Source organism: Staurois parvus, unplaced genomic scaffold (assembly GCF_062004578.1).
Source record: "Staurois parvus isolate SC_StPar_1 unplaced genomic scaffold, SC_StPar_1.0 ptg000432l, whole genome shotgun sequence".
NCBI lineage: Eukaryota > Metazoa > Chordata > Amphibia > Anura > Ranidae > Staurois > Staurois parvus.
Genome location: NW_028318228.1, coordinates 12,343,789 through 12,365,831, shown reverse-complemented (window position 1 = coordinate 12,365,831; position 22,043 = coordinate 12,343,789). Strand labels below are relative to the sequence as shown.

General features: G+C 42.8%; 1 protein-coding gene across 1 annotated transcript in view; it reads right to left on the bottom strand.

Annotated features, from left to right (window-relative positions):
- MRPS11 (mitochondrial ribosomal protein S11) overlaps nucleotides 1-22,043 on the bottom strand; it is a 57,672-nt gene that overhangs the window by 34,892 nt on the left and 737 nt on the right. Inside the window, exons 2-3 of the mRNA XM_089687666.1 lie at nucleotides 17,894-17,995; nucleotides 9,422-9,520 (exon numbers count right to left, since the gene is read on the bottom strand). Of these exons, the coding sequence (XP_089543792.1) occupies nucleotides 9,422-9,520; nucleotides 17,894-17,995 (201 nt within the window). The remainder of the gene's footprint in view (nucleotides 1-9,421; nucleotides 9,521-17,893; nucleotides 17,996-22,043) is intronic.

Here is a 22,043-nt window from a genome sequence, read left to right as displayed (position 1 = left end):
GTAACAATACCGTTCAATACAAAGGGGAATTGAGGGCTCTGCACCTCTGAGCTTACACTCTAGGAGGGAGGGGTGAGTGGTACAATGGGTAAAACTGTGGGGGATGGAGTGGTTGGAAGAATAGAGGATTCCAGTATTAGCAGAGGGCAGGATAGGCTTCCCTGAAGAGATAGGTTTTCAGAGATCGCCTAAAAGTGAGCAGAGTAGGCGATAGTCTGATAAATTGGGGTAGAGAGTTCCAGAGGATGGGGGAAGCTCTGGAGACGAGCATGGGGGGAGGAGGAGACGAGGAAGCTAGAGAGCAGGAGGTCTTGCGAGGTGCAGAGAGTACAGTTTGGGTGATATTTGGGTGATATTTAGAGATGTAATTTGGGGCAGAGTTCTAAATGGCTTTATACGTTATTGTTAGTGTTTTGAATCACTGAAAGTGGAGGAAAAGCCAACATTTTGGGTTGTCACCAGAACAGGAAGAGAGGGAAATCTTCCCATGGGGACACTAGTTCTGGTGACAGCCACTTTGGAGGGATTTCCTGTCACTTCCTGTTTTGGCTAGGGAACAGGAAGTGAAGGGATATCTGCCCAATGAGGGGGCACAGATGGCAAAAAGAAAATACCTGACAGGGGTCATAACCCTCCCTTACTCTCTCCAGAGGTAGGCAATGATCGCCTAAAGGTAAGTAGAGTAGGTGATAGTCTGATAGATTGGGGTAGGGAGTTCCAGAGGATGGGTGACGCCCTGGAGAAGTCTTGGAGACGAGCATGGGAGGAGGAGAAAAGGGAGCTACAGAGTAGGAGGTCTTGCAAGGAGCGGAGTTTGGGTGATATTTAGAGGTAAGATCGGATATGTAAATTGGGGCAGTGTTGTGGATGGCTTTGTATGTCATAGCTAGTGTTTTGAATTTTATCCGTTGGGCAACTGGGATCCAGTGGAGGGATTGGCAGAGAGGGGTGGCAGATACAGAGCGGTTAGTGAGGTGGATGAGTCTGGCAGCAGCGTTCATGATAGACTGAAGGGGGGATAGCCTGCGTTGAGGTAGGCCAATGAGGAGGGAGTTACAATAGTCGAGGCGCTTAGAATATTAAAAATGAATTATATAGGGTTTTTGGTTTGTGGTGCTCAGATACAGTGTAGTTCCGATTTAACTCCAATTTTCTAAACATCCTGATGGGGGTTAAAACAGCAGCATGGGGTATTTCAAAAACAATCATACTTACCTATGTAGATGCAGCATACATCTGATGCTGCATCAGTCCTCCTCTGCCACACACAGAGAACTGAGCAATCAAAGTGTAGTGATCAGTGAGCAGAGAGCAGGGACGGTCAGTCATCGGCTCTCTGCTCTGTCCCTCCAGCGCTCACTGAGGTGCCGGGTTGAGGAGGGAGCAGAAGGGGCTGGCTCAGGCTCCCAGAGATGCATCGAGAGGTTGACCTAGCTGTTGGTAGGCATCTGGGTGAATCCCATCATTAAAGTCAGGATCTCTCCAGAGCCAAGAACCAGCTGGACATGGGTCACGGGAGAGCAGAACAAAGTACATCCTTAGACCCACAGGAGACATAGGGAAAAAGCACTTTAGCCCATGTCTGCTGCTGCATCTATGCACTTGGTATTGATTTTTTTTCAGCCAACGCTTGGCTGCACTGAATGGCTGGATCATTCAACATGGGGTGAAGGGAGGAAATTCCTGTGCAGTTGGTACACCTCCACACTGCAAGGGTTAAATGCTTGTCAAGTGTAGAGGTAGAGGAATGAAAAGTAATACCTTATTCCTCGTTCTGGCAAACATCCAGTGCTCTACTCCTCTGACGCTCCAGGTTGTGGGCATAATCTTCACACACAATGTAGGACTATCAGTCTTGCATTGTATGTGATGATGTCACAGGGTGACCGCCGGTCAGAGATCCTTAGAGAAGAGGCTTTGGGGGACTGATAGCACAGAGTGAGGAAAGCCTGCCAGAGCAAAAAATAAAAAAGGCAAGTAGTACACCTTATTCCTCTAGCCATAGACTTGGGCTAGGTTCACAGCGTGCAGGGTGGTTGCAGGTATCGCAGCTGTTCCCGCACCTGCAACTACGCACAGCCAAAATGCGCAGCTCTGTAAGAGACACGCGGGGCTGCCATTCATTACTGATGGCACCCCCCACGCATCTCAACCTGCAGCAAATTGTGGGTGTGGTGCAAAAGTCCCATGCGATTTACCCGCATCTTCATTTTTAACCGCTTCCTGCTCGGCCTATTGTAATGATGGCCATGTGGGAGCTCTCTCGTTCTGAGTGGACGCCACATGATGCCCTCCCAAGAATGCGCCCCCTGTACCGCGTGGTGAACACAGTGGATGACAGATCAGTGTACCAGGCTGCTGCTGCTAGTACCACGTGATCGCTGTGACCAAACACCCCAGATCACATGGCACTTGTACACAATGGATGACTTCCATTCATTGCGTACTATTGTGTGGCTTGTGGTGATCAGTCACAATGATCACATGGTACAGACAGGGCCAATCACAGCCCATCTGTACCATGCAATTAGCTGTGGCCACTCACAGCTAATTACAATATACACTCAAATAGATTTATTTACAACAAATGGTTGCTTATAAAACAGTGATTATCACTGTTAAAATCGATCACAATGTGTGGGAAAAAAAAAAAAAAACAATCCTAAAAAACAAGGCTAGATTCAGATCTGTATGTGTCAGCTGCGCACTTTCCTGACACGCAGAGAATCATGCTGCCCTTTAGCAGATGCGTGGTAGTGACATTGTTAATTATACCCCAACTATTCTGCAAGCATGTACGTTTTTGCATGTGCTAAATGAAATTACCCTACATGTGACGCATGGGAACCAAGCCTAAAAGCTTTAGAACAAGAAAAAAGAAAAGAAGAAAAAAGAAAAGAAAAGAAGAAAAAAAGAAAGACAAAAGAAAGACAAAAGAAAGAAGAAAAAAGAAAGAAGAAGAAAAAAGAAAAAAGAAAGAAGAAGAAAAAAGAAAAAAGAAAGAAGAAGAAAAAAGAAAGAAAAGAAAAGAAAAAAATGAAAAAAGAAAGAAAAGAAAGAAGAAAAAAAGAAAGAAAAAAGAAGGATAGTTAGATACTGTAGATAGAGACAGACACACGGACATTTTTCTCTAAGAAAAACATGTTGTTTCAGCATATTGTATTCTCCTTCAGAATCATCTTTACTTTGTGTGGGTTGTACTTACACTTTAACTAAGGGATTCCAAACTGAAGACTGATGTCTTTGGGGTTCGAAACTCCGTGTTCTGGAGTCATTACTGAATTCATTACATAGTATGCTAATAGCTGATCAATCGTTAAGCCCTGACAGACAGACTAATCTGTCATTAGGTAGCCCGGCAAGCTTTGGTTTCACTATGGATAGCAATATGTTCCAACAGCTAATAGGAACAAGCAGAGAAGAGCAGAGCAAAAAAAAAAAAAAACACCTATTTTCTTCTGAGCTTAACCAATTCAATACCGGGCAATTTTTCACCTTCCTGCCCAGGCCATTTTTCAGGTTTCAGCGCTCTCACACTTTGAATGACAATTGCGCGGTCATACAACATTGTACCCAAACTAAAATGTTATCATTTTCTTCACACAACTAGAGCTTTCTTTTGGTGGTATTTAATCACCGCTGGGGTTTTTATTTTTTGCTAAACAAAAAAGACCGAAAAATTTTAAAAACAAAACACGTTTTTCTTTGTTTCTGTTATAAAAGTTTGCAAATAAATATTTGTTCTTCATAACTTTACGCCGAGATGTATTCTGCTACATGTCTTTGGTGAAAATAACCCAAATTAGGATGTATTTTTTAGTTTGTAGGAAAGTTATAGAGTTCACAAACTATGGTATAGATCTGAATATTGATCAATCCTGAAGTACTGACAGCCAATCTAATTTCTTGAGGTCCAAGAATGTCAGAACAGTACAGATATCCCCCAAATGACCCCTTTTTGCAAAGTAGACAGTCCGACGTACTTCATAAGAGGAATGGCGAGTTGTTTGAAGTCGTATTTTTTTTGTCATAATTTTTTAGAAAATGAAAAAATAAAAAAAATTATTTTCACTATTTTTTTTTTTACATACTGTCACCAGTGTAGTACAGCGTCATCATATAACTGGCATGGTGGTGATCAGGGACACTGACTGGTGACAGTGTGAAAAAAAAAAATATATTTTAAAATTCTTTATTAAATTTTTTTTCTTTTTTAAGATTTTTTTGTCATATTTCACTATGTCCAAAGTAGTACAATGTTACCATAGTAACATTGTTCTACTTTGGGGAAGTGATCAGTATTTTTTTTTTTTTTTTTTTTTTACACAATTTGCTTATAGCAAAGAATTACTTTGCTATAAGCAAGCATTTACCTGAATGACATCGATTCATTCAGGGTTTATTTTTTTTGTGCTTAGCTGTGATTTGGCCACAGCTAATCACATGACATGTGCATGTGATTAGCTGTGACCATTCACAGCTAGGCAGTAGTATACAATGGATGGCATGAATGAAGCCATCCATTGTATACAACTGTCATGTGACCTGCTGTGATTGGTCACAGCAGGTCACATGGTACCGGCAACGGGGGCCGGTACTCAGATCTGTCATTGGCCATGTCCGAGGTACACAGCCGGTGACAGATCGCGCTGCTGTGCGGCTCTGCAAGCGCATGAACTGCGCATGTGCGGGAGGACGCCATATGGCGGCCTCCCGGAAAGGTAATGCACTTTTGCGGACGCAATTTGGCCATAGGCCGGGCGTCAAGTGGTTAAAAACTCTGGATAGTTTCATAAGAATATTCGAGCAGTAAAGTGACTCCTCATGACTTTTCACACAACTTGAAAGGTTGAAAACACCAACCCCGCAGCTATATCCTTACAAAGACTCTTGGTGGAAGACCAAAAAAGTGAAGGATCCAAAAGCACACTCCTTGGCATGGACCACTTTTTAAAAATATTTGCAGCTGCCCGTCTTTACACCTGCTAAATCCAAGATGGTGCCCATGACCTCTCAGCAGTCAGTTCACTATAGGAGCAGACAGTCCTCCCAGCTTCCAGACACTGCAGCAGGACAGCTCTCCTTTCTCTGCTGAGCGACCTCTCTTTGGGTCTTTCACACTTACCCACTCTAGCAGGAAGCTCAGAAGACCAGGACCAGGACCCCAACCCCTAGCACTTTCCTACCTTGTTGCTGTGAGCAACACTCCCACCGCGCCTCCACAACACAGAGGCAATAGATCTTACGGTGTCCTCACTTGGGTAGCTGTGGAATCAGGTCCTGCTTCCCCTACAACACCTGTCCAGAAGACAACAGCACTTGCCAAGTCAGGTGAGCAATCACTAATACAGTGTCCCTTGTGAGTGGCTACGATCAAATTCCACAATCCATAATATTGAGCTGCCAACACCTAAACACATTCCCATAGAAGTGTGTAAATCAAATTACCTACAAAATGGTGTAGCGCTATACAAAAACAATCGACATGTAAAGGAAATAATATTATAAAAACGTGAAAATAAAAGTCTCTTATACAAATCCAACACTCTTGCTTTCTTGTGGAAACTTCAATAAATATCTCGTCACCAATCATGCTCACATCTTCACCAGTTGTGCTCTCACCTGGGATCATCAACCTTACAGGTTATGTAGGGTCTAAATAGGCTCATTTCCCCTTTAAAAATAGATGTACAACACATTGCAAAGTTGCACTGGTGGTCCTCGGTTGACATGGCACCTCAGGAGACTTCCTCAGGGATAATCCCCCACTAGTTTGTTTCCTTTATATGTGGCTGAGTGGGGGAGGAGAAAAGAAAGTGCTGGTGGTCCCCAGCTGAAACGGCACCTCCTTCCATACCCGGCCAGAAATAGGGGGTCTAATTATTGCAGACACTTATCCTTTAGGATGACCTCTCCAGCACGTTCTCTTCTCTCCTCACTCTAGCGATCTTGAAGTGGTTTTCAAGGCTGAAGTTTTTTGTACCCTTATACATTCAGTGTGCAGCTCCCCCCCCCACCAACACTTACCCGAGCGACATGCAAAAGAGCAGCAACTCACCCGGGTCTCTCTCTCCTCATTGCCTGAGACACAGCAGTGGGACCAATAGGAAATTACAACCAGTAAGCAGGGAGCTTGGGAGTGGTTATTGAGACATGCTGTCTGCATCCCATACACAAAAGACCCGCTCGAAAGTGAGCACGCACGGGTGCCCCCAAGGCAACCCATCTGGCAAAGGACCAGAAGCGTCAGCGAGGGACTTGAGAAGAGGAGGATGGGGGATGCTCTGTGCAAAACCATTACATTGAGTAGACAAGTATGATGTGTTTGTTATTTTAAAGAAGCAAAAAATTGAAACTTTAGAACCACTTTGAGTTGTGGGTTGTTCCTGATATCATTAAACCCACAGCAGGCTCCACAGACCAGGAACAGTCAACCGCTGGACCACAGGGGAGTGCAGTTTTTCGGTGAAGCGGAGAATCGATTGAGCGTAAGCTTTCTCCTCACCCCTAGACAAAACGAGCAGTTGACCCGTGCAGCGTGAGCACAGCCCCACTGCATGGGAAAACTTTTCTTTTTTTTTTTTTGCATTGAGTCGGCTTTCAAAATCATCAAGACAAAATTTACAGATAGAAAAACTGCAAAAGAGAGCAGATCAAAAAACTGACAGTTTAATTAAATATATTTCAGGTACTTATATAGCGCCGTCAATTTACGCAGCGCTTTACATATATATTGTACATTCACATCAGTCCCTAACCCTCAAGGGGCGTACAATCTAAGGTCCCTAACTCACATTCATACATACATATACTAGGGCCAATTTAGACAGGAGTCAATTAACCTACCAGCATGTCTTTGGAGTGTTGGAGGAAACCGGAGTACCCGGAGGAAACCCACGCAGGCATGGGGAGAACATGCAAACTCCAGGCAGGTGGTGCCATGATTGGGATTCGAACCAATGACCCTAGTACTGACTGGCGGGAGTGCTAACCATTTAGCCACTGTGCTGCCCTATCTTCATAATCAGAGATTGTGCCTAGAAGGTGATGATTTTGTACATTTGCATTAGTACAAATAAAGATATGAAGTGATGCACATCCAAATTTAAGCAGACCTTCAGATTTTTTTTTTTTTTAACTTTCCTTGGATCAAATGCTCTGCTCCTCCTGTGTTCTCTTTGGAAAACAAACAGTTAACATTGTGCCAGTAAATACCTTATTCCCTTTACTTCTGCTCTTTTCCCCTGTCATTGGCCTAGGCGAATGAAAGTCTCCTGCAGTCGCACTGACTCCCTGGATAGGATCGCCACATATCCCAGAAGTCATTTTTTTTTTTTCTCTCACTCTCGTAAGAGTTTGCAGCCAGGGAAGGGGAGCGAGGAGAGTGGAGGAGGGCTGCAGGAAGGCAGAGGAGAGTCGGATGAGAGCGAAGGTGGGAGGAGATGTGCAGGCATCCATGTAGAAGCATAGGGCCGGCTTACTGCACATGTGCGACCGGGAGCCATTTACTGCACATGCTTGAGACTTCACTTGGCCAGCGAGGAACAGCAATAAAGCCTATTGCTGGAATAGTACGGCCAGGGCTTCAATTGCCCATACTAAAAATGGCTGCTTACAAAATCAGCATGGGTTAGCAAAATTAAGCTTTTTTACCTGCAAACAGTAAGCATAACACTAATACCATTTCCTAAATAGGCTTTCGCTATTTAAAAAACGGCAAACTGTTATATATGGATTAAGCATCTCTGCCTGCAGTTCCTCTTTAACCACTTGCCGTCCGCCTACTGTTTTTAAAAGGCAGGATGGTGTCACTCTAGGGGCATTTTCTAGTTGTGCGCGCTCCCTCGGAGAGCGCAGCACCGCGATCCGGTGCACGCTGTGTCCTCCGGACACAGTGGAACACTGATCGTCGGATGGGACCTCTGTGTGAGGCCCCGATCATGTGATCACTGATTGGTGAATCAGTGATCATATGCAGAGTAGTAAGCAAGATGTCACTTGTGACATCATTGCTTACTACGTGTGAAATCTGTGAATGATCACAGAGGTCACATGATACAAGGCTATTCACAACAGCCTTGTACCATGTGACAAGCTGTGACCAATCACAGCTCACTCAGTAGTTCTCAATGGCTGTAAGAATGCAGCCAGAGAGAAGGAGAAATGATTGCTTTTACATCCTATATGGGTGTAAAAGCAATCAGTGTAAAAAAAAAAAAAAAAAAAAAATCTTCATCACACCCCACAAGTAGTACAGTGTCACCATGGTGACAGTATGTAAAAAAAACAAAAAAACAAATAATATAAAAAAATGAAAAAAAAAATGTAAAATTTTTTTTTCAAAATGATAATTTTTGGTTATAAACTAATTTGTGTTATTTTTTTTTTACTAAAAAGATAAAACGGAATAAATTTTGGCCAAGATTTATGATGAAATATTATTTATTTGCAAAATTTTATAAGAAAAACACTTTTTTTCAAAATGTTTGGACTTTTTCATTTAAAGAGCAAAAAAAATTAAAATCCCAGTGGTGAATAAATACCACTAAAATAAAACTTTATCTGTCTCAAAAAAATTCTAAAAAATTCTTAAAGGGACAGTGTTGCATGACCGCTCAATTGTCATTCAAAGTGTGATAATGCTGAAAATTGGCCTGGACAGGAAGGGGGTGAAAGTGTCCGGACAGGAAGTGGTTAATTATTACACGAATGGTGTACCACTCCATCTAGTAAACCTTTCATCCAAGTTCTACAGGGTGTCCCTACAGTCTGGACACATGGGGGGGGGGGGGGGGGGGGCGGTGTGTGTATCATTCTATAAGCTCACCAGATCTTAACCACCTTGACTTTTTGGGGGGGTATGCTAAAGGAGACGAGGAGACGGTGTACTCAATGTAAGTCACGGATAGGAATCAGCTGAAGGAACACATCATGAACAAATGTGCTCAGATTGACAGAAATGTGGACTTACTGCACTGGGTTCATGTGAATCTTGCAAAGCGAAGAGCATCACAAAATGGTGGAAATCATATTGAGGATATAATTGATAACATTCCAATGAAATAAAATGTTGCAAAATGTATCGGAAAATACATTCTGCCTATGTGTCCAGACTTTAGGGACACCCCCTGTATATCTCTCAGGGACTTTTGGTCTTGCGTTCCCAGCTGCTCACACCTGCTGTGTCCATTATGACACGGACCCCTCACTCTGTTGAATATTCATTTTATATTATTAGAAGAACACAACAAAAAGTTTTAAGAATTTAGTAGGTGACATTACTCATCAGACCTCACCTATAACTATATAACTTTTGGGTTCACTAATCCTTGACATGTAATAAAAAGGAAGTACATTTTCTTAATTAGTGATCAATAGAATACTAAGTCTTATTACTGCTGACAGGACTGTTCTCACTTACTTGTTGTATCCGGCTTTTATATGGACAATTGGCAATTCTTCAAATTTTTTTCCTTCCCATTGCAAAGTACTGGACTCCCCAGGCATAGGTGGAAGCAGGCTGTAAAAAAATTGCATACAGGTTATTTTATTTAACCAAATCATTTTTGCTTTAAAAGTGGTTGTAAGCCCTTAGACATACAAAGTGGAGTAACTGGCCTCAGGTGATGCAAAGAGATGAAGCAAATCCTCTTACATAAGTTGTACCTGTTTATCGGAGACAACAGAAAAAAGGGGGCGGAAAACTGAAAATTACAGAGTTCAGTAAGGAGAGCTCAGAGAGCCAATTGGAGGAAATGAACACACCCTCCTCCACACAGCACACAGGAACAGAGCTTGAGGCTGTCTATCTGCTGGAGGTCCCTCCCCGTCACCATTTTTTCTCTTGGTGTCAGAAGTGGTTCATGCTAAGGAACGAAGCAGCAGACAGAAATGAAACTTAGTGCTCCTAATTGGGACACGTACACACTGTAGAGGGATATGCCTTGTTCATATTTTATATCTGAGGTTTACAGCCACTCTAAGAGTACAATAATATGGATTTTTCGGTCTCAGTCAGAAACATGAGCACTTACAGGGACTGTTAACACATGGCATTACCCATCAGGGCTACAAATTTGAACAACTACAACTGGATCAATATGAATTTCTTCAGGCCCAGGAAAAATAATTACAGCAATCAGCCATGGATTAAAAGGGAAATTTTTACTTCAATGGCAAACTATGACTGTGTAGCAAATTGTAAAGCAGAACATCAGCCAACAATAAACGAGAGAGAGAGAGAGAGAGAGAGAGAGAGAGAGAGAGAGAGAGAGAGAGAGAGAGAGAGAGAGAGAGAGAGAGAGAGAGAGAGAGAGAGAGAGAGAGAGAGAGAGAGAGAGAGAGTGTGTGTGTGTCGACCGTTTGGGCACCCCAGCTAAAAATTTGTATTAATGTGCATAAAGAAGCCAAGAAAGATGGAAAAATCTCCAAAAGGCATCAAATTACAGATTAGACATTCTTATGATATGTCAACAAAAGTTAGATTTTATTTCCATCATTTACACTTTCAAAATAACAGAAAACAAAAAAATGGCGTCTGCAAAAGTTTGGGCACCCTGCAGAATTTATAGCATGTACTGCCCCCTTTGCAAAGCTGAGACCTGCCAGTGTCATGGATTGTTCTCAATCATCTGGGAAGACCAGGTGATGTCAGTCTCAAAGGTTTTAAATGCCCAGACTCATCTGACCTTGCCCCAACAATCAGCACCATGGGTTCTTCTAAGCAGTTGTCTTTTTCATGTTTTCTGTTATTTTGAAAGTGTAAATGATGGAAATAAAATCTAACTTTTGTCGACATATTATAAGAATGTCTAATCTGTAATTTGATGCCTTTTGGAGATTTTTCCATCTTTCCCTGGCTTCTTTATGCACATTAATACAAATTTTTAGCTGGGGTGCCCAAACTTTCAATCCCCACTGTATATATATATATATATATATATATATATAGTGGACTGACAACTCATGGGGCCCCCGGGCAATAGGGGATCATAGGGCCCCTGTTTCCTTGCCCAAACTCAAAAAAGCCTATAAAAAAAGGTACCAGGGGCATCTCATGGGGCCCCCTACTGACCCCGGGCCATAAACTCACTTATCACAAAAGGTGATCTGGTTACCACCAGGTGATGAATGCATGCTTCACAGAGAGGTTTAGGAGAAGAAGATAACCTGCTATTACAATTGCCCCATCTCATGGGGCCCCCTACTGACCCCGGGCCCTCGGGCTGTGCCCGAGTTTCCAAATGGTCAGTCTGCCCCTGATATATATACACACACACCTTATTTTATATACACTTAGATTTGATATGCACATATATCCATAACCTCTCAGAATGAGGCATGGCTTATTTCTGTATTCATTGGTTGCTCTGGTCCTACCGCAGCTTATTCCTTGCCTCTTTAATTTTCTGAGTGGGAAGCCCCCCAGTGCTGTACTTAAGGCTCCTGACTTAAGAAGGCCATGCCTCTGAAACGTGTCATCATAGCAACCACGCAGAGCACGTTGGTCACCTCTGTCTTCCTTCCTGGGCTGCGTTCCACTGCCCCTTTTAACCCTCTTGTATTTTACTGTATCTGTACTGTCTCCCTTTATATTGTAACGTGCTGCGCAAAGTGGTGTTGTTATATAAATCCTGTATAGAGATAGCAACTTTTTTTTTTTATTAATCCAAAGAAAACCTCTCTCTTTTTTGATAAATGGGAAAGGCTTTAAACAGATATTTCTTCTTCATCCTGCTCTTCTACTTTTGAAACCCAGGTAGAGTGCCATAGAGACAGTTAGGGGCCAGATTGGTTGGATTTGGAAGGTCTGCAAGCACCAAATGGAAAGAATGAAGAACCCATTTTAGTTCTCGTGGAATCCATAAACTCACTTATCACAAAAGAGGATCCGGTTACCACCTGATGATGAATGCATGCTTCACAGAGAGGTTTAGGAGAAGAAGATAACCTGCTATTACAATTGCCATGCAGCAACTGGATTTTGGTGTCGCAGATGCAGATTCTTCCTGACATGTGCGTCTGTAGGCAAAACTAAGACAAGTTGGCACAAGTACAACATAAAATAAATAATACTAATAATAATAATAATAATAATAATAATATGGGGTGATAAAAAGTGGCACCCTGTCATAGACTAAGGACCATACTTTCCCTCCTAGCATCCTCATGATTCCAAACTTCCAACACAGTGAAGAAAGGTGCACTCCAAGGATCCTAGAGTGTGGGGAGATACAGTGTCCCTTGTGGCTCACGGTGCTGGAGAGGGAGGTCATCTTATTGCTCTGGGTTTCACCCAGCACAACCCCATCCTCTACCGGCAGTCGCAAGGAGTAACGTTGGATCAGCAGCTGAAAAGGGGCAGGCAAGCATAGTCCAGAAGAGTCATTCCCATATCAGTAGGGCAGGGGTAGACAGATTAATATGAAATGCTGGAGCCAGTCTGACCAATTCAGGAGCCTTCTCTATTGACCACAACCAATCACAGCCCACAGCCATGTGATAAACAACACAGGGCTCTGTACAGAGGGAACGATCTTTGTTTCTTCTCCTTGCAAAGCAGGGAAAAGGAAGAAGTGGATTTTTAGTAAAGAGACAGCACACAGTTAACCCCTTGATTACCCCGAGATGTTAACCCCTTCCCAGCCAGTGTCATTAGTACATTGACAGTGTACAGTATTATCACTGATCACTGTATTAGTGTCACCAGATGAGGTCAGTGTCAGTTCGCGTCAGATTGCCTGCTGCACTATCACAGTCCCACTAGGAGTTGCTGATCACTGCCATTACTAGTATTTAAAAAAAAAAAAATTCCAGTATTTACACCATAGTTTGTATATTGATTGGTTTGTGTAAAAGTGTATTCTGCTACACTTATTGGTGTAGCAGAATACATTTTGGTCTAAATTCGTGAAGAAATTTGATTTTATTACATTTATAACAAAGTAAAAAATATTTTTTTTTCAAAATGTTTCAGTATTTTTTTCCTTTTAAAAAAAAAATAAATAAAACCCAGTGGTGATCAAATACCACCAAAGGAAAGCTATTTGTGTGGAAAAAAAAAAAAAAGATATCAAAATTTAATTTGGGTACAGCGTTGCATGACCATGCAATTACCAGTTAAAATTAGCTCAGTGCTGAATAGCAAAAATTGGCCTTGTCATGAAGGGGGTAAAACCTTCCGGAGCTCAAGCGGGTATGCCTGGACAGTTTCAAACACAAACAGAAGTAAAGGATGAGGGGGTGGGACGGTTTTTAAAGCATCTACTTGTGCTAATGCTACTACTATTGACGGTGGAAGCAATTGTCTCTCATGTTGCTGTCCTGGAAGATGATTGGAGAAAACCTATTTTTAAAGACCTTTAACAAAAAAACAAAGAAAATATGTACGCTCAATATACAGTGGGGATCGAAAGTTTGGGCACCCCAGCTAAAAATTTGTATTAATGTGCATAAAGAAGCCAAGGAAAGATGGAAAAATCTCCAAAAGGCATCAAATTACAGATTAGACATTCTTATAATATGTCAACAAAAGTTAGATTTTATTTCCATCATTTACACTTTCAAAATAACAGAAAACAAAAAAATGGCGTCTGCAAAAGTTTGGGCACCCTGCAGAGTTAATATCTTGTACTGCCCCCTTTGGCAAGTATCACAGCTTGTAAACGCTTTTTGTAGCCAGCCAAGAGTCTTTCAATTCTTGTTTGAGGTATCTTTGCCCATTCTTCCTTACAAAAGTCTTCCAGTTCTTTGAGATTTCTGGGCTGTCTGTCACGCACTGCTCTTTTAAGGTCTATCCATAGATTTTCAATTATGTTGAGGTCAGGAGATTGTGAAGGCCATGGCAAAACCTTCAGTTTACGCCTCTTGATGTAATCCCCCGTGGATTTCGAGGTGTGTTTAGGATCATTATCCATTTGTAGAAGCCATCCTCTCTTTAACTTCAGCTTTTTCACAGATGGCATCAAGTTACCATCCAAAATTTGCTGAAATTTTATTGAATCCATTTTTCCTTCTATTCGTGAGATGTTCCCTGTGCCACTGGCTGCAACACAACCCCAAAGCATGATTGATCCAACCCCATGCTTAACAGTTGGACAGAGGTTCTTTTCATTAAATTCTGTGCCCCTTCTTCTCCAAACATACCTTTGCTCATTCTGGCCAAAAAGTTCAATTTTAACCTCATCGGTCCACAGAACTTGTTTCCAAAATGCATCAGGCTTGTCTATATGTTCATTTGCAAAGTTCAAACGATGATTTTTGTGGTGAGGACGTAGAAGAGGTTTTCTTCTGATGACTCTTCCATGAAGACCATATTTGTACAAGTATCTCTTTATAGTGGAATAGTGTACCACAACTCCAGTGTCTGCCAGATCTTTCTGGAGGGATCGTGCAGTCAAACGTGGGTTTTGAATTGTTTTTCTCACAATCCTGCGAGCTGTTCTGTCTGATATTTTTCTTGGTCTTCCAGATCTTGCTTTAACTTCCACTGTTCCTGATGACTGCCATTTCTTAATTACATTCCGAACAGAGGATATTGACATCTGAAAACGCTTTGCTATCTTCTTATAGCCTTCTCCAGCTTTGTGAGCGTCAACTATTTTCAGTTTCAGTTTTCTAGACAACTGCTTAGAAGAACCCATGGTGCTGATTGTTGGGGCAAGGTCAGATGAGTCTGGGCATTTAAAACCTTTGAGATTGACATCACCTGGTCTGCCCAGACGATGATTGAGAACAATCCATGACACTGGCAGGTCTCAGCTTTGCAAAGGGGGCAGTGCATGCTATAAATTCTGCAGGGTGCCCAAACTTTTGCAGACGCCATTTTTTTGTTTTCTGTTATTTTGAAAGTGTAAATGATGGAAATAAAATCTAACTTTTGTTGACATATTATAAGAATTTCTAATCTGTAATTTGATGCCTTTTGGAGATTTTTCCATCTTTCCTTGGCTTCTTTATGCACATTAATACAAATTTTTAGCTGGGGTGCCCAAACTTTCGATCCCCACTGTACATTCCCTTTGAGGTCTTATGCACAAAAGGTCATTAAAATGCCACTTTTACAGAGGTTTCACTTTTTTTTTCTATGCCTCTTAACGTCCCTCCTATGTTAGCTTATTTATTTCAGGTACTTATATAGCGCCGTCAATTTTCGCAGCGCTTTACATGTATATTGTACATTCACATCAGTCCCTAACCCTCAAGGAGTGTACAATCTAAGGTCCCTAACCCACATACATACACATACTAGGGCCAATTTAGACAGGATCCAAATCACATACCAGCATGTCTTTGGAGTGTGGGAGGAAACCGGAGTACTCGGAGGAAACCCACGCAGGCACAGGGAGAACATGCAAACTCCAGGCAGGTGGTGCCATGGCTGGGATTTGAACCAACGACCCTAGTACTGCCAAGCATAAGTGCTAACCATTTAGCCACTGTGCTACCTATGTGCCCATGCACACATAGGCGTTTAGAGGCAGAAAAAGGCGCACCACCGGCACATTCAAGAGAGGAGCACTTGGGTGGGGAAAATGCCAAAACGCACAAACACTAGTGGCTTTAGGTGTATTTGCACATTAATTAATTTCAATGGCAAGAATATTCTGGCTGATGGAATGCATTAATACCAAACATGCATTAATGGGCACGCAAAACATGGCTTTAAGCTCTTTTTTTCAGCTGCATTTTGCTTTCCTGCAGCAAAGGCGTCCAGGGCAGGAAAGAAATTAAAAGAAAAGAAAAAAAAAATGCCCTGTGCGCATGAGATCTTGAATTTTAGCAGGACGCTGGACTTTAGAGCCAGAGGACATAGCCCTATCTTCTGTTAAATGTGTAATTTCAGGCAATGAGCACTTTCAGCAGCTGATATCATTACTTGCCCAGTAAACAGCTTATCTTTTAGACCCCAGTCACACATCAGCATAGCAGGAACATGCTTTCCTTTGCGTTATTTTTGCACATTTTTCACGCGTTATTGTGCGTCACACCTAAGGCAGCCCATTCACCCCAAAGTAGCTTCAAAACGTTTTCAGTCGTGGAGCGTCAGGCGTTTTTCAGTGAGCATTTTGGCATGTTTTGACGCATCTGCTACCCATGTTTGGGGTGCCATTAACAATTGATGGCAATGCAAACACGTCCTGCTATTGCAGTGCGTTTTCGAAAACATGCAGGAAAATGCACAATTTTGTGGGTTTTGTCACACATTTAGGAAATGCGCTGGTCCTTAATCCTTGCCTATGTTACAGATTAGGTTGGTGCCAAGACCACAGCCCCAGGTTTCCTGTTTAAGGGTGGCTTCTTTCTCCTGAAACATTCTATGGAGCTTTGAAGAAGACGTTACACTTCGAAACGCGTTACTGCCCCGTTTCACGTCATCACGCACCGATGCCTGATGACACATCCGCTCCAGTGCCATCTGCGCTCCAGGCTGGTTCCTTCATCGTGGCCGGCAGCTTCCTGAGCCTGAGAGGACCTGCTCTCAGCCACCACCCGGACGCCCAGACTCCCTGTGCCGTATACCGGCTCCTGGATCCTTCAGGACCCCGCACGAGGGTGATATGCCTTTTATCAACTTATGTCTAGTGAGTTTCTATTAATTTTAACCTTGCAATAAATTACTTATAATGCTGCACTTAGATTGGCGCCCCTATTTCCTCTTTCCCCGTTTACAGAGTTCAGCTTTACTCTAAGGGTGCTGCCGCTGATGCTACCATATATTGCCCACTGCCCCCCGTGAATAACCACAGGTGGAAGGGGCATGCAGTGTCACTTATCACGGAGCCCGCTTTTGAGATGCAGTTGCCTTACCCAGAGAAGGAAGTTATCCTGTAAGCAGGCAGCCTCTTCTACCCATCCCTTAAAGGGACCTCTGGTTACCTGGATCCGAGTAATCGGTTACCGGGCATTTGCTGACTACTACCCTGAGGGAGGATCACCTAAACCCTGACCAGACCTATATCTGATGAGGAAACCTCTGGATGTGATACTTAATGAGTAAAATTATTACGCATCTGGTGAGTGCGTAATTCTGCCATTTTTCACGGAGCACCACCATCGAGTTTTAAACCAGTCACCTGGCACTTTATAGCCACATAGACTCATCTATAACGAACTTTTAATATTAGTTTGTCATTCAATACGGTCTTTTATTCATAATTTTAGTGCTGCACTGTTTTATCGATTTTATTTGTAAGGTTTATCTTGGTTACCTTGAGTGCTTAGCTGCTGATTGGATAGAGGTCACTTTTACGTTTTACTATTACTGTCCAACAATCCCTCTCCCTTTAATTTCCCTGGCTATAAATTGGACTTTATATTGAACTTTTTACTGGATTTTTATTGAACTTTTAAGTTACTTTGGCTATACCCCTCCAGTGCCAAAATACCTATATATTTTTTCATTGGGTGGGAAGAATCATGCCCCATCATTGTTATAATTGGGAGAAACTGATCCCCATCATTGGTGTCATTATGAAGACCTGTGCCCCGTCAATGTCCTTGGGAGGAATTGTGCCCCTTCCTTGGTTTCCATAGAGGGAAATATGCCCCATTGTTGAGGATGAAATATTGCCCCAAGGGCCAGATAAAAGCAAGTAAAGGGCTACATCCTCTGGGCCACAGTTTGGAAACCCCTGCTTTAGAGCGTAAGTGTCAGCTCTAAAAAAAAAAAGAGTGACTATCTCCTAAAATGGCGCATGTTTAGGAGACATTCATTTTTCATACAGGTACGCTTTATTATAGGATTACCTGTAGGTAAAAGTTAAAAATCAGAATTTACTATCGCTGTAATACGACTCAATAAAAAGTACAAATGGTGCTCAAAACACTCATGCGAAGACGCCATTACATGTACTACAGCGTACCTTTTACATATTCAGAATTAGAGGTTTACCTTTGCTCCAGGACACTTTCATCCGTGTTGGCATCACTTGCAGTATTCTGATATCTCTGCGCACTCACAAGTAGAGTTCGGCACCAGGAATGTTTAAATGCTCTGGGTATAAGCAAAGAAATGGCAGTTACTAAAAATAATCCAATAAGCACATTGAAGGTGAAATGTTATATATAGTGACAACTTTCACAAGAATTGTTATCCGTAACACCCCCCCCCCCCCCACACACACACACACATAAAATAATGTGAAAAAAATGCAGCAGGTAATTAGCCGCTAGGATTGCTTTTACAAGAAAGCCTACCGCCCGCTGAACAAACACCATACCAGGATGATGCATGTAGCTGCACACATCACCCCGGAATAACCACAGAAACCTAGACAACATACAGGTACGTCGCCTGGCGTGAAGTGGTTAAAGTGTGACATGTTTTGGTATCTATTTACTTGGCGTAACATCGCCTTTTATAGTTCACAAATTGGGTATTCTAATGCAGGGCTTGACAAATCTGCCCCATTGACGTCAATGGGAAAACGCCTCCCCTTGACGTCAATGGGAAAACGCCTCCCCTTGACGTCAATGGGAAAACGCCTCCCCTTGACGTCAATGGGAAAACGCCTCCCCTTGACGTCAATGCGAAAACGCCTCCCCTTGACGTCAATGCGAAAACGCCTCCCCTTGACGTCAATGCGAAAACGCCTCCCCTTGACGTCAATGGGAAACCGCCTCCCATTGACGTCAATGCGAAAACGCCTCCCCTTGACGTCAATGCGAAAACGCCTCCCCTTGACGTCAATGCGAAAACGCCTCCCCTTGACGTCAATGCGAAAACGCCTCCCCTTGACGTCAATGCGAAAACGCCTCCCCTTGACGTCAATGCGAAAACGCCTCCCCTTGACGTCAATGCGAAAACGCCTCCCCTTGACGTCAATGCGAAAACGCCTCCCCTTGACGTCAATGCGAAAACGCCTCCCCTTGACGTCAATGCGAAAACGCCTCCCCTTGACGTCAATGCGAAAACGCCTCCCCTTGACGTCAATGCGAAAACGCCTCCCATTGACGTCAATGGGAAAACGCCTCCCCTTGACGTCAATGCGAAAACGCCTCCCCTTGACGTCAATGCGAAAACGCCTCCCCTTGACGTCAATGGGAAAACGCCTCCCCTTGACGTCAATGGGAAAACGCCTCCCCTTGACGTCAATGGGAAAACGTCTCCCATTGACTTCAATGGGAAAACGCCTCCCATTGACTTCAATGCAAAACTCCTGTCAATAGCAATTGTATGTGAACACTCATCTCTGCATTCCACTCTATCACTTGCGAGTCTGGAACGCACTGCTTCAAATTCACGCAGGACCCTCTTCATAACGGCACTCAAACATGAGTGTGGATCGCATCGCTGGGAACCACCTCAATAGGAACACAAAATATCTTGTCTGTCATACAAATCTGAGTTTCAAAACAAATCCGGAGTCGCATATATGTGAACCAGGGCGGCTCCATTCACACCTGGGCGTTTTGGGATTGCAGCAGAATCGCTGTGATTGCAAGACGCAGGTTCATGTGCCATTATTTTCAATAGCGCCTAAAAATGTAATGTGGTTTTGCCGAGATTGTTGCGTGGCAGATTGCATCATGTAAAGTTCCGGGAGTTGACAATCCATGCAATGCTAAAAACACCCCCCTAAAAACTGGCTCCTAACTTCTTTAGCTGGCTCCTAGATTCAAACCAAATTTGTCAAGCCCTGTTGTATTGTGCTTCTGTGCATTACATTCATGAAAGTGCATTTTTTTTCCCTCGAAAATTTGTGTTTGATAAACTGCCGCTCAGATATCATGCGACATAAAAAAATTGTAACATTCACCATTTTATTCTCTAGGGCCACTACTTTGAGAAAAAAAGGGGGGGGGGTCTAGGTGATTTTCTAGCAAATATTGCAAAACTGCCCTGGGCTGGACTTTGTTAATAAAATAGGTGGGGGTGTCATTAACCCATATGGCCAAAGCACACAACACAGCAGCATACATTTAGGCCTGCGCAATTTTTCTTTTTTAAAACAGTGTCATGTGCTTCTTGTGTGCATTTCTGGGCTTCATGAAATGCACAAAAATGCGTGTGTGTGCACTAAACATTGGATAAAGTGGAGAGGGATTAGAACCCCCGTCACATTGTTATTGCTGCCTCGTTAGGGAGATTCATCCGGTTTGTTCTGTTAGCATTACTATTATTATACAGGATTTATATATTATTATTATACAGGATTTAGATACAGTTGCAAGAAAAAGTATGTGAACCCCTTGGGATGACATTCACAGTGCAGGGAGGAAAAAGTATGTGAACCTTTGGACTTAACTGGTTGACCCTCCTTTGGCAGCAATAACCTCAACCAAACGTTTCCTGTATTTGCAGATCAGACCTGCACAACGATCTGGAGTCATTTTGGACCACTCCTCTTCACAAAACTGTTTCAGTGTAGCAATATTCTTGGGATGTCTGGTGTGAATCGCTCTCTTAAGGTCATGCCACAGCATTTCAATCGGGTTGAGGTCAGGACTCTGACTGGGCCACTCCAGAAGGCGTATTCTGTGCTGTTGCAGCCATTGTTTTGTTGAATTACTTGTATGCTTTGGGTCATTGTCCTGTTGCATCACCCATCCTCTGCGGAGCTTCAGTTGGCAGACAGATGGTCGTACGTTTTCCTGCAAAATGTCTTGATAAACGCTGGAATTCATTTTCCCATCAATGACAACAATCCATCCAGGCCCTGAGGCAGCAAAACAGCCCCAAACCATGATGCTCCTCCGCCATGTTTTACAGTGGGGATGAGGTTTTGATGTTGGTGTGCTGTGCCTTTTTTTCTCCACACATAGTGTTGTGTGTTCTTCCCAAACAACTCAATCTTGGTTTCATCTGTCCACAGTATATTTTGCCAGTAGTGCTGTGGAACATCCAGGTGCTCTTTTGCAAACTTCAAACGTGCTGCAATATTCTTTTTAGACAGAAATGGCTTCCTCCGTGGTGTCCTCCCATGTACTCCATTCTTGTTTAATGTTTTCCTTATTGTAGATGTGTCAACAAAAATGTTAGCATGTGCCAGAGATTTCTGTAGGTCTTTAGCTGACACTCTGGGATTCTTCTTTACCTCATGCAGCATTCTGCGCTGTGCTCTTGCAGTCATTTTTACAGGACGACCACACCTAGGGAGAGTAGCAACAGTGCTAAACTTTCTCCATTTGTAGACAGTCTGTCTTACCGTGGACACATGAACATCAAGGCTTTTGGAGATACTTTTGTAACCCTTTCCAGCTTCATGCAAGTCAACAATTCTTGATCGTAGGTATTCTGAGAGCTCTTTTCTGCGAGCCATGGTTCACATCAGACAGTGCTTCTTGAAACCAGTAAACCCAAAACAGGTGTGTGTTTTATAAGGGCAGGACAGCTGTCAGCAACACATCCAATATCATCACATTGATTGGAGTCAAGGTTGGCTCACTCCTGGCTCCAATTAGCTCTGGGAGAAGTCATTAAGCTAGGGACTCACATACTTTGTCCTCCCTGCACTGTGAATGTTTACATGTTATGTGCAATTAAACCATGGCAACATCTAATGTTTGTGTAGTATTATGTTCAGCAGACTGTGTTCTTCTATTGTTGTGACTTAGATGATGTTCAGAGCACATTTTATGCCCAATTCATGCAAAACTCTGCGTGATCCCAAGGGGTTCACATACTTTTTCTTGCAACTTTATTATTATTATTATACAGGATTTATATATTATTATTATTATTATACAGGATTTATATATTATTATTATTATACAGGATTTATATAGCGCCAACACTTTGCTCAGCACTTTACAATATAACGGGAGACAATACAGCAACAATACAGTTCAATACAAGAGGGATAGGAGGGCATGATCCTTGGAGCTTACAATCTAGGAGGGAGGGGCTGGTAGTACAAAAGGTAGTAACTGTGGGGGATGGACTGGTTGGAAGAATAGTAGATTCCATTATTAGCTGAGGGCAGGATAGGCTTCCCTGAAGAGATAGGTTTTCAGAGATCGCCTAAAAGTGAGCAGAGTAGGCGATAGTCTGATAAATTGGGGTAGAGAGTTCCAGAGGATGGGGGAAGCTCTGGAGACGA